This window comes from Cheilinus undulatus, linkage group 18 (assembly GCF_018320785.1).
Source record: "Cheilinus undulatus linkage group 18, ASM1832078v1, whole genome shotgun sequence".
In the NCBI taxonomy this organism is placed as follows: domain Eukaryota; kingdom Metazoa; phylum Chordata; class Actinopteri; order Labriformes; family Labridae; genus Cheilinus; species Cheilinus undulatus.
The window spans coordinates 30,844,067-30,859,247 of NC_054882.1; the positions used below are offsets into that span (position 1 = coordinate 30,844,067).

The following is a 15,181-nucleotide window of genomic DNA, read 5'->3' on the forward strand; positions in this document are numbered from 1 at the left end:
GATGCTTCTCTGCAGTTTTGCAAGAAAGAATGGAGTAAATTTGAAGTGTCTAGATGTGCAACCTGACTGAGACCTATCCACACAGAATCAGAGAAGGGAGTGAGTAGTTATGCAGTCACTTCTTTTACATTAAATATTTCTCTTTAATTGACATTACTTTGCAGAAATCTATTTTCACTTTGACAAATATTTTTTTGTTGGTCAAAAGTCAAATGTATTGGCCATGATTGATTTATAAAACCAACAAAAGGGTAAAACCTCCAAGGCGGTGAAACAATTTTGTATGAGTAGTTATCTAATTAGCTGATAAATATTTGAATCCACAACATTTCGACCGTGTTATGCTTTTCCCTCCACTAGACCTACTTTTATTTATTTATTTTTCCTCCATATGTTTATTCAGCAATCAGCTGTTGGTAGCTACAAGCAAAAGATATGACCTTCAATTAATCGGAATACATTGCTGCAGATTCAGCTAACCAGCAGTTAGTAAAGACCACATGTCCCATATCCACCAGATCCACAAAAATACTTGTATAATACAACAAACTTGGGTAAAATGTTCCATTACAACTTATAAAGGGGCCTTCTGCATATTGAGATTTTTTACTGTTGTTGCATATTCAGTTTCATAAGATTTTACAAAGTGTCACTGTTTTATTTGATTCAATAAACGTCATGGTCGGTACTTAAGCCCACCAGCACGACAGTGGATGTAATGCTTGTTGCTCTCACTGGAGGCGCGCGTTACTTCCGACGAGCCTGTGAAATTCGACCGGAGCCACACGTCCTTCTCAACAACGCCTGTTAATATCCACTATCTCCGACAATGGACGCGGGATTCTTCCGCGTAAGATTTAAAACTTATTCTGCTCATTGAGTACATTTTTGACCAGATGTTTTGATCCTTCTGTCTTGTTCTGAACTTTAATTTGAGATATTGATTCATTTAGAGGGCCATACAGTCTGAAACGGAGCGGGTAGGGCTTCGTCTATGAACCGGTACAGTCTTTGATTCCGACACGAGTCGTGTTTTAACTTTGCCGAATTAACGTGTTTTAAAGTACTTTTTTCTAATACGGCATCGTGTGGTGCTTTATTGCTTAGAATAATTGCTATATCCGTGTAGTTTTATAGTTAATGCTTTTCAGGAAATAGACGAGCCAATCCCGCTAGCTTGTTTCTGCTAATTTGTTAGCCATGACCAAAGATGGCGTCCTGGTGGTCTAACGTTTCTGCTTCTGCGATGTAGTCACGACCACACTAGCGTGTGTGAGCATAGAAGGACCTTTGTTACATTCTGTGCATTAAACAACAATATCAGTTACATTGGTGACTTCAGACCAGGGCTGTTGTGGTGTTTGTTGTTCACTTGTTTATTTTAATATGAGCCTCTCTGGTTTCCTTTGAGGATTAGCCATGCTGTTAGCTAACCTAACGCTAGCTAATCTGCTTGACAGTTAAGATGTGTTATGGTACTATAGTGTCGTGTACAAGTTTTTGGACTTTTTTTTTGCAACAATAAGCGGCGTAGCAAAGTATTTATAGCTTTATTTTAGTAAAGAATTTTAGTATCTACATATGCATTACCCGTGTTCACTACTGTGTGATGACTTAAGTATTTCCCGCAGGCCAGTTAACAACCGTACTCACTCTTTAGGTGTAATATGTGTGATTACCTTGCATTCAACACCGTAAAATTTGATTGTCTATTTTTCCTCAGGGCACAAGTGCGGAGCAAGACAATCGTTTCAGCAACAAGCAGAAGAAGCTGTTGAAGCAGCTGAAATTTGCGGAATGTCTGGACAAGAAGGTATGGGATCATCCAAATTTTGCTCATGTGCTATTACATGTTAAAATATTTTCGCAACAGACTGATCCCTGTAAACTGAGGATTACGGTTTTTAGTTTTCTAACTGAGGTTTGATTGCCTTCTTCATTATCAGGTGGACATGACCAAAGTGAACCTAGAAGTCATCAAACCTTGGATTACTCAGCGTGTAACAGAGATCCTGGGATTTGAGGATGACGTCGTCATCGAGTTCATATTTAACCAGCTTGAGGAGAAGGTAAAGTTTTTAATTGTATGTGTGTTTTCTTTTTTCAAAGCTGTCATAAATTTAAGGGCATTTCTATATAAGAAGGAATATAAGCACTTAAATGCACATCATAGTCACATTGAAATTGAATGGGTAAAGTAGAAATAGGCATAAAACTGATTTATTCTGAGATAATCATGTTTTGCTGTTATGTGAAAAAGTGCCTTCATTCAGCAGTCTTCTAATGATGATGTGATTTATGATTTAAAAGGCCTGAACCAATATGGATGTTATACCTTGCATCAGAAGTATAGCACCAACACCTAATTAGCTCTCTCCTGAGCCCAAAGTCACTGAGCCCAACTCTCCCTTCATGATGCAGTGTGTGGTTTGAGGTGAGTTATATGCAGGGATTACCAATATAATGTCAGTAAAAGAAACACCTAAACAATGCCATAATTATGTTGTCCTTAGAGGTTTACAAGTACACCATTTAACAACCGAGAGCCTTTAAATCTAAAAGGTTGAGTACAGGAAAGGGTTGGTAATATTCTGCAGCATACTTAGATAAATATAACTCCTCTTACCATTATTTAAAGATTAGATTAAGGAGCAGGTAACAACAAAATAATTGTCATCTCAGTGTTGACCTCTGAGTAAAGAAATCATGTTGGGTGTGGTCAAATGTGTGTTTTTGAAAATGGCCCTTTTAACCACACTCGTCGGTGATTTGAGGTTGTCTTGAACACCTCTGTACATTACTGTAGCAAGTAGACAACCCCAATAACTGGAGGTCAGCAGAAATCAAAAGATTTTCAGCCGATTGTGAGTTTTTCATTATTACAGTAAACCTCTGACCGCCTCCAGTATCTGTCAGTTAGGGCCAGACGTGTGGTATGTGCTCTATAACTTCAGCATTGTCTTCTTTTATAAAAGTGGAAAGTCATTTTCATTTCCACATTGGTCATGTTTTTGACCATCACAATATTCTTCCTGCCTTTACAGCTGTAATCAATTGATATGTATTAATCTAAGTATGAACTGAATTCTGAATTTTTAGGAGGCTATCCACCTTACATGAAAAGGGCTTTTTTGATTTATTTACATTTAAAGATTAAAAAAATATTTGTTTATATCAAGCTACTAGAAATGCCTGTCCAGTGGGTAATTTCCATTGCACAGGCTTACTTGTGATGAGGGATTTTGGGGAAACCAGTGTAACATACAAATAGTCCCCCTGCATTAGTCTGTTACTAGGATCCATCCCATAGTTTTTCCTCCTAACAAGTTTTGGTATGTATGGATATCAGTTATTATTTTTGTAACTCTCTTAGTATACTAATAAAGTTGTGTTTTATTTGATAATGGTACATGTGACTCATGTGAGTGTATTTTTTACCTTTTCATTTTATTGTTTGCTTGTCATAGTTTTTTGGGGATAGGGTGGGCTGAAAAGCTAAGTTTTAAGGATACTTTTGCATTATGGTAAGAAAGGGAAATTGAGATTACGGTATCTCACAATAACAATTGTTTAAATAAAGATCAATTTTTGTGTAACTGTGTACTCATTATTGCTTGTTCGTCTCTTGCAATTTAGATAAATGATATAACATTAAGCTCAAGGTGGTTGAGTCTCAAGCAGTAGGGAGGCGGAAGCAAGCCAAGGGAGCTCCGTGCCCACTGATCCCACGGGACTCACTGAAGACACCGGAACTGTACTTGCTGTGTTGGGTTTTAACGCACTCTGTATTGTGGCTATATGTTTAACTCCTGAATGTGTAGACTGTGGGGAGACTAGAGAAAATGGGGTGGGTAGGGACACTGATATGTAAACTAGTGCAAATAGCACTGAGGAAATCTAATGATGACAGAATATATTTTGTTTTACTGAAGTTTTTGATACATTTTATATCTAAGGAATATATCAGTATATAACAGCAGTATTGCATGCAGATGTATTTCAGTAGATGTCTCCCCTCAGCTAGCTTGCATTCTCAATATCATGAGTTTGTGAGTATATCAGTCACATTTTAATTTTGCTTGACCCAGATATGTTTAAATATCTTAGTTTTAAATGTTTTATGTGGTTAAATACATAGTCACAGGTAAAGTTAGTGAGAACTAGAAGGTAGGCAGTCCCCCTTGTGGGATCCTACCTCCCCTCTGATGTGTTTCCATCCAATGTTTCAACTTCCATATGGTCTTTTCTCTCCCCCCTTCGTATGTGTGTTACAGCACCCAGATAGCAAGATGATGCAGATCAACCTGACAGGCTTCCTGAATGGGAAGAATGCGCGGGAGTTCATGAAGGACCTGTGGCCCCTGTTGCTGAGTGCCCAGGAGAACATTGCTGGCATCCCGTCTGCTTTTCTAGAACAGAAGAAAGAGGAAATTAAACAGAGACAGGTGAGCTTTTCCCAAAGGTACACTTCTTGAAATGGCATTTTCTTAGATTCAGGGATATCATGGATTTGAAAATGACAGTGAGACAGAAATGTGTGTGTAGCAGCCCTTGGCATCAACGATCAAGCGTAGAGCTCAACTGGTACAGAAGTCTTTATTTCTCCATTGAACACCGTGAAACTATTAAAACATTATTAGGTGCAATTTAGCCTGTTGCACATTTTAATTCATACAGTAAACATAAAAAATATGATATTAAAAAGAAAAAACTCCAGCACACTTCCCTAAAAACACCAATTCACAATACAGACCCATTCACTCAAACAAAACTGACAATAATATTGCACCACCCCATGATACAAAATATTGCAGCATCCCTTCACACAAAAACACAGTCAAACTTAGACTGGCATACCTCACTTTGCCTACCAAGGATACAAACTTTGACCTGCGACAGGTACCATCCCAAACCCTGAACCGTCTCAACCCGACTTCACGTGCTGCACTGTAATAAACAAGTATTTACTTAATGGCGTTGCCTATTATAAATTCATTCATAATATAGATAAATTCTACGTACCATGCTGCTCTGCTCACAAGCACTAGACAGGCCTGATCACGCTGTGGCAATTCTGGTGTGTGAGTGCGCACCTGCTTATTTTATACCTCTTCTGGGGCATGTAGCTTAAAACCGGAACATGAATAGCTCATAGATCAACTTCAACAGCTCCGGTGGCCATTTACAGTGCGATTGTTAAACCAAGTTGAGGCTGATGTAAAAAAGTTGACAATATTTTTGTAAAATAGACAGTACACGCTCTGTAAACGATTTGCAAAATGCTTTTACCTTTGGGGTCCATAACCTATTTTTGTATTAAACAGAGATGATAGTAATGATTTTAACATTTGATCATAAATATTGTTGAAGTTAACAGTTATTTGTTCTTTGTGTGTTTTCCCATCATCCAATTTTTGAAAGATTGAACAAGAGAAGCTTGCTTCCCTGAAGAAGGTTGATGAGGATAAGAAGGACATCAGAGAGAGGGCTCAGTCAAAGAGTCCAAGGAGGTAAAGACCAAGTATCTTTCACAATCAAGATCAGTGGAAAGAAGTTGGATTGTATTATTCTCAGAACACAAAAACAAATCTGTTTATTTTCTTCTTTATCCAGGCGGAAAACAAGATCACCGTCACCTCGGCGAAGGTCACCGGTGAAGCGAGAAAGGAAACGCAGTGCATCACGCTCTCCTAGACGCAAACCCAGCCCAGCTGGGGGCTCTTCGCCACCTCCACCACTGATGCAGCTGCCCACAAAACCTTTGGAGCAGCTTGTGGAGCCAGAAACATCAGAACAGAGAGCTATGCCGGAGCCAGTCATCCAGGAAGCTACTTCTGCTCGGTTAGTAGAATGCAGTTTTAAGTCTTCTATTTTGTATAGGACTCAAAGTTTTTTTTAATTTGTTCTATTTATTTTTAATTTGAATGCTCTGAATTCTGATTTGTTTTTGTGCATTCTGATTTGTGTGTTTCTTTTGAATTGTGTGTGAAGGTTTTTGTCTTTTAAAATAGCATTTGTCATGACCATTAACTAAATTGGTATGAATGAAAACTAAGTTCTATTGAAGTTTTGTTATGGATTGGATGGTATTGTATTTGTCTTGCAATGACAAATACCTTACAACTTCTGTTTATTTTTCTGTCCTGCAGTGACAATGTTGTGGAGGTGTTGAAAGCAGACTCTGTGGCTGAAGTCAGAGAACCCTCACCAGAGAAGGTTCACAAAAGAGAAGAGAGGCCCAGGTCCAGGGACAGGGAAAGGGAAAGGGAAAGGGAAAAAGACAGCAGGAGGGAAAGACCGCATCATCGTTCACGTTCTCATTCCCGCTCTCGCCGGCGACGCTCCCGTTCTAGGTAACTCTCAACATATTGGTAATGAGGGTGTCCTCTCCTTCCTCAGATGTAAAATCATCAGTGTATGTGAGACTATTTTAAAAGAAAAATGTTACAGCTTCCAAATTTACTTTGTCTTTGTGCTTTCAGATCCTATTCACCTCGCAGAAGACCAAGTCCAAGAAGGAGAATGTCACCCCGTCGAAGGAGTCCCCCTAGACGTGGTCCAGCTGGCTCCAGACACAGACATAGACGCTCTCCTGTACGCAGGTAAGTCACTGCAACCCATTATAGATGTGCAGTATTCAAACTCTGTTCCTTAATTTCCTCTTCCTATGCTATTTACTTTAATTCATTGTCAATCGGGCAGTTGTGATAACATGCCATAGAGATGATGTGGGGTCAGCTTTGCCATTCAAGGGAGAAAAAAAAAATGTTATTTTCTTCTCTCCCTTCAGGAGGCGCTCTCGCTCTGCTTCATCCTCTAGCAGCTCCTCTGGCTCTCGGTCACCGAAAAAATCATTGAAAAGAATATCCAACACACCTCCCCGGAAACAAGTGCATCATCCTGAAACTTCCATTAGCCCCGCAGGGAAGGATAGACGGTCCCCATCTCCACGAGCCAGAAGAGGCAGAGGCTCTGCAACACCACCCAGATCATCTGGTACGATTAATTAGATCTTTTCATTGTCCTTTTAAAATGATTCCACATTTATGTGGTACAGAAGCAATTGACAGATTCAGTTGAGCAGCTTCTTCTGGTTTTGAGAAATTTGAATTCCTTCTTAAAATTTTGTTTATTGTAAATTGCTTGTAAATATGTTTACAAAGAACTAAACTACCAGAAGTTCATCTAGTAGGACCCCCTAGCTTCTTGGGTATATCCCGCCGCCTATACACAAAGTTTGTTGTCCCTATAGCAGTGGCCGGAACTCAAATCCAGCTTGTGGGTCTTTTGCCGTGTGTCTTTCCCCAGTTTCCCTTTCTGTCCACAGTAGGAAAGCTACAAATGTTTATTTCAATAATCAATTCATCAAATGATTATTTTCCAGATTCCCAGATAAATCAGATGCATTTTCTTAAAGTAATTTCTGTTATTAAGAACTGAACAAAGATATACTGGAGCTGTTGAAATAATGTCAAAGTCTAAATGTCTAAAAGAAAACTTCCTTTTTATTAATGATCTTACATTCAAATTAAAATGATTGACAGATTATACAGTGTGTTAAAGTTTTTCTCTCCCTTACCTCCCTCTTCACTTACATACATTTACATTAAGATTATACTGAAGACAATGGCCCACTGAATTGTTTTGATTGAAGACCATTAGTGGGAGTATAGTCTCAGAGTGCTTATTCTTTTATTGATTCCTTTGGCAAACATTTCATCCCTGAAAAGTGATACATTCAACCAACAAAACTGCTTTTTATACATCTTCATAAAGGTTAGCCCCAGACCTCCACGGTTGTTGATGTTATGATAACTTACTACTGTTTTTCACTCAGTGCTTGACCAAACCGTTGGATCGGTCCTCAGACTCATCCTTTTTCTGTCCTGCTCAGATTTTAGCTGACATTTATTGTACAAAATGGTTGGTATGGATTGAATTAAAGTCTGACTTCCCACCTTTATTTTTTTTTTAAAAATCTGTCACGTCTTGTTATAGAAACCAAACTGAGGTTCCATTGGAGTTTTTATGACAGAGGTTCCTTTTGAACACGTCTCCTCTCTATCAGGAAAACAGTAGATTAACATTTCTCCTGATTATTTACATTAATCAACAGATTTTTATCAGAGAGGTACAAAAGAAAAGTTTAGCAGTTGTCTTGGTGTGACCTAAAACAGCTGCGTACCACGCCAAGGGATGCCGCAATCACACAACACATCGAATCAATTAATAAATCTGTTGCCAACACTCCTAAATTATGTATTTTGTGGATTTTTTGTTTTAGCCCTAGTCCACTTTCCTGTCTCTTCATTAAAAGCACTAAAGCCCAAAATAAATCTTAAAAGTAATTGATTGTAAATTTTTACTGCTTGCTTCTTAGGTTTAAAACGAAAACAAGGAGGAAGGGGTGATTCTCCAGCTGATAATGCAAAGCCCAGACCTTCTGAGGGGTCAGAGTCAGGTAAGCAATATTCAGTCTATCCAAAGAACTATAAAGAACTCTATCATACAACTTGGGACTAACTGTCCAGTTCATAGGCACTTAAATTCTTCAGAAACTGAAATGTTTAGCCATGTTTCTTTGACTCAGTTTTCAGTAGGGAATGAAGACTGATTCATCTGTTCAGACACTGTAGAGGATTGGTTATTGAAAAGAAAATAAACGTCATTCATGAATACTCTGTCATGGCACCATTTCCCTCCAAACTTTTTCAAGTAATGATAAGACCATGTGCAAAGCTCAACCTTGCTACAGTTCGTTCATTTTTTCAAACTAAAAATGTTGTTTAACAATCCTGTCTTTGACCTGTTTTGGTTATTACTGCCAACAAAACACAATGAAACGCAGTTTAAACTCAGAAAGTGAACCAGGGTCCATGATATATTAATAGGCACTTTGCCATGTTGAACTTGAATGAAAACTCTAGCAACAGGCATTTAAACCATTTTCCTGTAATATCATACTTATTCATGACATTCTGTTTTACTGGTTATACAAACAATGATGGGACACTTAATGCTCTACATTTCAGAGGAGGATAAAAATGAGAAAGGGGCAACAGCAGATTCCGTGCAGCAGCGACGTCAGTATCGCAGACAGAATCGTCAGTCGTCTTCAGGTTATTAGCGTTTTTATCCCCTCATGTCTTCCCTCATACCGAACCCTCTTCTTAACTAAGTCTCTGTCTGTGTCTTCTTGTACTCATTGTGTCTTGGACTTCTGACGCTTTGCCCTAACCTTAATTTGGTGTGCTTTCATCCCATACAGTTTGTCAGTAAAGCAGTTGTTGATGTCCTGTCTCTGTTTTTGTCCAGATACAGGGTCTTCCTCCTCAGATGATGACGGACCTAAGAGACCAACAGCAGGGCCAGGTGCCAGGAATGGTGAAGTCCGAAGAAGACGCAGTCGTACCCCATCCCCACGGAGGCGACACAGAGAGGTCTCTCCAAGGTCAGTCACTGAGAAGTTTTTTTTGAGTGTTTTGAATTAATGTTTAGTTTGTTTTTTTCCCTGAGATTTTTTTTGTGACTTGGTAAGAGACTGCAGATGTTAATTAGCTTTAAGCTAACTGTGGGACAATATATTGAATGGCAATATTTGTCTGACATTGTACAGGTCCCTTTACCAATAAAATCAATGTGAATTACATGTAAGGTGAAATTCCATGTTGTTCTCAATGTTCATGTTGTATGTTTTGGATGTGAACTCTTTCAGAAAAAGACGTTCTCCATCTCCTGCACGCAGACGTCGCTCCCCCTCTCCCCCACGTCGTCGCCGATCTCCTTCTCCTGCCAGAAGAAGGTATGAGAAAGTTCATCATGTGTCATTTGAATATTGTTTTTTTTTTTTTTTTTTTTAAATTCAGAGGGTTAAAAATCAAATTTGGTGCTCCTCAGGTCTCCCTCTCCACCTCCCCGTCGTCGTTCCCCGTCCCCCAGAAGATATTCTCCTCCTATCCAGCGTCGCTACAGCCCCTCACCACTGCCTCCACTGAAGAGGAGGATGTCTATATCTCCAAAGCGCTCATCTCCAGGAGCCAAGCGACGGCTCTCCAGGTCCCCTAAGCGCAGAAGTTCTCCTGCTCAAAGAAGACGCACACCTCCATCGTCCTCGTCCCCACCCAGACACAGGAGAAGCCCAATGATGCAGTCAGGAAGGCCAAGCAGAGACACACGATCCCCCGTGGCAGTGGCCAGTCGCCTTTCCCCTTCTCCGGCCAACCGCAGTCGCCCTGTTAGGGGTTCACCAAGTCCGCAGGGAAGATATGAAACCTCCAGTACATCCCCATCAAACCAGCAAAGACAGCAGTCACCTTCACATAGTGGCAAACCCATTCGCAGAGTGTCGCGCACGCCAGAGCCTCGCAACAACCAGAGGTAGTCACTGCAGCTACCATTCATGTTGATTCTGGTTGTCAGAATGTTTTGTCTTTTTAAACGCTACAAGCTGTTTGCTGTCTTGTGCCAACCACCCACATAATGACACATTTGTGCCCTCCACAGATCATCTCCAAGTCCCCAGCCAATGAGAAGAGCATCCTCTCGATCCAGATCTGTTTCTCCACAGCCAGCAGCTCAGAAACGTCCAGCTCCAACATCTGCCTCCCCCTCCCCGTCTCACTCAGCCAGTGGTTCTCCGCCACCAGTCAAAAAGCCCAGCAGCGGCTCAGGCAGTCAATCCCCAAGCAAGGTTTGATTTCAGCTTAATGACTTGAATGATCATGCAGGATTGTCTGCAGATAGGCGGGGTCATAACCTGAGTCTTTGTAAACTTGAGAATGGAGACCTGTCGATAAACTAATTACTATATATGCCTCTATACAATCAATGAATTATTTTTCAGTGTCGAAAAGCAGTCTAAATTAGTTTCAAGTTAATTATACAGCAAGCCAAAACCCTTATAGTAGCAATGCATCTTTTTGTATCCTGTTATTAAACTAATAACAAGTTCCATGGCTTGTTAGGTTTCAGTGAAATGTTGATCTCATGTAAACAAAAAAAGCATTTTAGCATAAAGGATTTGATGTACGTGAGATGCATCACAGACATACAGTAAAGACTGATTAATTCAAAAACAGTAATGATACTTGAACATCAAAAATGAGACAAATCCTCCAAGGCTATTCTAGCTTGTAAATGCATCATTAAAAAAAAAACTCTGGGCTACCAGGTTGCTCTCTTAAATTTTAAAATTCTTATTCTGACTGGCTCCCTCACAAAAAGTGTAATTGTCCTTTATGATACCGTGTTTACTGTTTAGAATTAATTAAACAAACCTGCTTAAATATGTTATACCGCTGTATTGTATATGATAGAACGGTGGCATTAAAATGTGCCAGGATAACCAAATGGGCATGGTTGACCACAAAGAATGTTTTTGTCCTTAAATCATTTGGCAATTGATTATTGGCACATTAATACAGAATGATCAGCATATCTTTATTTTTGATTGCTTACCTTGCAAAAAGAAGAAACACTTTGTTCAGGCCTGAAAAAGTCTTTAATTTGTTTTAACAATCCTGGTGCAATGTGTCCAGTATTATTCCTGCGGTGTGTTTTTTCAAAAGATTAATAATGTTGACTTGATTTCACACAGAATTCAGATGTTGATGGAAGTGGAAAGAAAAAGAAAAAGAAGAAGGAAAAGAAACATAAGAAAGAGAAGAAACACAAGAAGCATAAGAAACATAAGAAGGAGAAGAGCAGTGGCGCTGTGGCTGCAGATGGACAAGAGAACCAGGGCGTGGAGGAGGATGCAGACTCAAGAAAGGTTATCCATAAGCTACCTAAGCTTTTTCTTAGGAAGGTAGCCTTATATAAGTAGTGCATATTTAGGTATTCTTCATTTACAATGCTGCATTGTTCTGCATTTGTTTGAAAGAAACTAAATGGGAGACTAATGTGTATTTCATGCTGTTTTTCTTTTAGGAGTCAGACAGTGAAGTAGAGGATAGCTTGGATGACCTGGAAAAGCACCTTCGTGAAAAGGCTCTTCGCTCCATGAGGAAGGCTCAAATGTCTCCGTCACAGATGTCCTGAAATGAGGAGCTTTCTCATTAATGGTTTTTCAACTCTATCTTGATGTTTGTCATCAACCTGGTTCAGCTTTAGAATGTACAAATTGTTAAATCTTGAGTAATTTTGTTTCCTTTTTACTGGTTTGGTACTTCTGAACTGTGTGTCTCATCAGGAGCTTGCTTTGTCAGTTAGGGTATTATCTATACTGTCAAGACGCTTGTGTTGTCTATAATTTTAAATTGTTGAGCAGGGGAATGGTTTCAGCTCAGACGTGTGCATCTGGCAGGTTTAAAACATTTTCCAAAGCCTACAGTAGATTCCACTGAGAAATGATTGCATGTGTAAGTGAAAGTATTTGATGTGCATGAACTACTGCACTTGTGGAGTAAAGGCAAAAAGCAGACCTACAGTAACACTATTACCAATGCCTTTAATTAGTGGTTGTACAACTGTCTCCAGCCACAGGCAGTAACAAATTCTCATCCCATACTATAACTGAATAGACATTTTTGACATTATCTAACATAATGTTTCCTGATTTTGAAATGGGGGAGTAACAATCTCATGTGTTACAGAATATACTTTTAATTTCTCCTTTTGGATTGATGCAAATTTTTATTTTGACTCCTTGCACCATGCTTATCTCTGTTGGACTGTGATATTTGTATTTAGTACCCCTAGCTCTTGTCAACTTGTCATCCTTTCAAAATAAAACCTTTTTATAGGAATTGTGTCACACTTGCCATGTTTTTTTAATAGATTTTGTTGCAAGGTGCAAGGAAAGTACAAGTTTTTGCAATATTCGACAGGAATGTTTAGCATAACTACTTTAAAATCATTTTAATTTTAGCACTCCTGTGTTGATGTCTACTTGAGAGTTGTTCTTACTGGTCACTTTGAGTGACTTTTCTAATTTAAATTAAAACACAAAACAGTTCAGTGCAAACAGAATTTAAAGAAAACCGTAGAGGATAAATGAAGACAAAGCTTGCATCAAAAATCAGTTTGATATCTTTCAAAGAAAATATTTTGGATTTTATTTGATGCTTTATTACAGATGTGCAGAGTATGTGTTGGACTTACATGACTGATAATAGTATTTTATAATCATTGTATGATGATTAAAAACAGATGAATGATAATGCATCAAGAATGAGAAACAACTGAAAAAAAATTATAGTATTTCCTAGTTTTATTTTGAATGCTGAAATTGTTTTACTTTGAACACGGTGACAAAATTATTTCACAAAAATGAATAACCAGGGTCCAAAGTATTAGCCCTCCTGATGCTCAGTCTATTGTTTCATTTTTGCTAGATAACAGCCTGAAGTTTTCAGCATGCTTCAGACACTACTCCTGAGGAATCCCAGTGCATTATTTTTTGCCAAATCTCTGAAACTCGGATTTGTATTTCTTCTGGCATGGACCTTGGTCTTCAGTTAACCCCACAGATTCTTCACAGGATTGAAGTCGGGGCTTTGTGCAAGCTAGTCAATTACTTTGGTCTTCTGGAGTTAGCTCTTCACCAGCAGTGACAGATGTTTTGGGTTGTTGTGTTGGAAGACAAAGCAATTATTAAGATCCAGTTTTGCTGTGGTTTGCCTTCAAAATCTTCACGTATCCCTCTTTCTTCATGATTCCTGCCACATTTACAAGATTCCAGTTGCAGTTCCAGATGCACCAAAGCATCTCCCACAGCATAATACTCCCACCAATGTGTTTCACCATAAGGACAGTGTTTTTGGGTTTTACCTCTCCTTTTTTACCCAAACATAACATCTCTATGACCAAAGAGCTCTGCTTTGGTCTCATCTGACCAAAGGACATTCTTCCAATGTGCAGGGGTGAAAAGTAACCAATTATATTCACTCAAATTACTGTAATTGCTTGTACTTTTTTGAGTAGATTTTGAAATCAGTACTTTTACTTCTACTTCTGTAAGTTTTAACCAGCATAATTATACCTTTACTTGAGTACAATACTGTTGTACTGATTCCACATCACATCTTTGAGTGTTGATATCTCAGGGTTAAACATTTCAGTGATGATTTTTAACTCCCATTTAACTTCATTCTGAATGAAATGGTCTTCAGTTTGTGTTATTTGACGATGTTGATCCACCAGTGTTCATTCAACTCTGTAAAGAGCTCTGCCCACTGTGATGTGTGGTGCCCTTGGGCAGAGTGTTAAGATTTGTGTATGTCTAGACATGCAGAAGTCTCATTGAAAGCTACATAAATCGTTTGATTGCAGTGATTGCCTCAAAAGGTTGTGCAACAAAATATTAAGTTAAGGGTACCATCATTTTTGTCCAGGCCTGTTTCATGAGTTTGTTTTTTTTTTTAATTCTGTTGAACCACAGTTCAAAAGCAATGTCTGATTTTCAATGGTTAATTTTCATTGAATTTTTATTTATCACTTTTGTCAGATTCAAGTTATTTCTGTGCCCATTGTGGGTTTTTCTTTCATTAACAGAGGGGTACCAACAATTTTGTCCACGTGTGTAGGTGTGATTTTACCTGAACAGCCTGGTTGGAGATCTAGTCTTGTTGTTCTTGCCAATAAAGAAAGATCTTATTTTACTGTACAACTCCTTGGAGCTACAGAGTACTCTGCACTTAAAGTACACTGTAAATTAAATACTTTTACTTGAGTAGATTTATATACCAGTATTTTTACTTTTATTTAAGTACATTTTAAATCAGGGGTGTCCAACTCTGGCCTGTGGGCCCCCAAAATTCTTTAAATTAAATGAATGGCTCTCAACAGAGCATGAAGCTTGTGCTAGATTGTTGTACAATTCTTCTTAGTTTCAGCACAAGGCAGTGGTACCATACTAACACTGTAAACAAACATTTTGACAAAACATTTTATGCTGTTTATTTAAGGACTAAATGGAGACAACACTTTAAATAGTAAACATATTGGCGGCCAAAGTAATAAAGATATCTTAATTAATAATGCCCTAATGGATTACAGCAGCAAATAGCAGCACCAATGATGTTTCAGGGTAGAGCCAGTGGTACCCAGAGTCAACCTGAAAATCTGATTGTCCTCCCAAAAATCCTAAAAAATGATTATTTGCCTTGTCAGCCATCAACTAGCCATTTAAGCATAACTAATCACTCAGCATATCTTAACCTACATTTACCCACTTTGATAT

The 15,181-nt window shown here is 38.7% G+C and overlaps 1 protein-coding gene across 5 annotated transcripts; it reads left to right on the plus strand.

Annotated features, from left to right (window-relative positions):
• Positions 1–728: 728 nt before the first annotated feature.
• On the plus strand, positions 729–12,746 carry srrm1 (serine/arginine repetitive matrix 1). 5 transcript variants are annotated; one of them, XM_041812351.1, is made up of 17 exons: positions 729–850; positions 1,724–1,813; positions 1,947–2,069; positions 4,275–4,445; positions 5,422–5,510; positions 5,614–5,841; positions 6,150–6,353; positions 6,483–6,602; positions 6,791–6,996; positions 8,381–8,461; positions 9,033–9,119; positions 9,316–9,451; positions 9,716–9,802; positions 9,898–10,377; positions 10,504–10,690; positions 11,597–11,835; positions 11,929–12,746. In XM_041812351.1, exons 1-16 carry the CDS (start codon positions 830–832, stop codon positions 11,822–11,824), a joined length of 2,538 nt encoding a protein of 845 aa, XP_041668285.1. In that variant the 5' UTR covers positions 729–829; the 3' UTR covers positions 11,825–11,835; positions 11,929–12,746. The 5 variants fall into 5 exon arrangements, with proteins under 5 accessions (XP_041668285.1, XP_041668284.1, XP_041668288.1 ...); XM_041812350.1 differs by having other exon boundaries at positions 11,597–11,770; XM_041812354.1 differs by lacking the exons at positions 729–850; positions 1,724–1,813; positions 1,947–2,069 and adding exons at positions 2,199–2,434; positions 3,637–3,754 and having other exon boundaries at positions 11,597–11,770.
• The last annotated feature ends 2,435 nt before the right edge of the window (positions 12,747–15,181 follow it).

Coding starts and splice junctions, on each gene's coding strand:
- srrm1 (XM_041812350.1), top strand. CDS start 830: ATGGACGCGGGATTCTTCCGC. Junction 851..1,723: donor TGGACGCGGGATTCTTCCGC/GTAAGATTTAAA, acceptor ATTTTTCCTCAG/GGCACAAGTGCGGAGCAAGA. Junction 6,603..6,790: donor AGACGCTCTCCTGTACGCAG/GTAAGTCACTGC, acceptor CTCTCCCTTCAG/GAGGCGCTCTCGCTCTGCTT.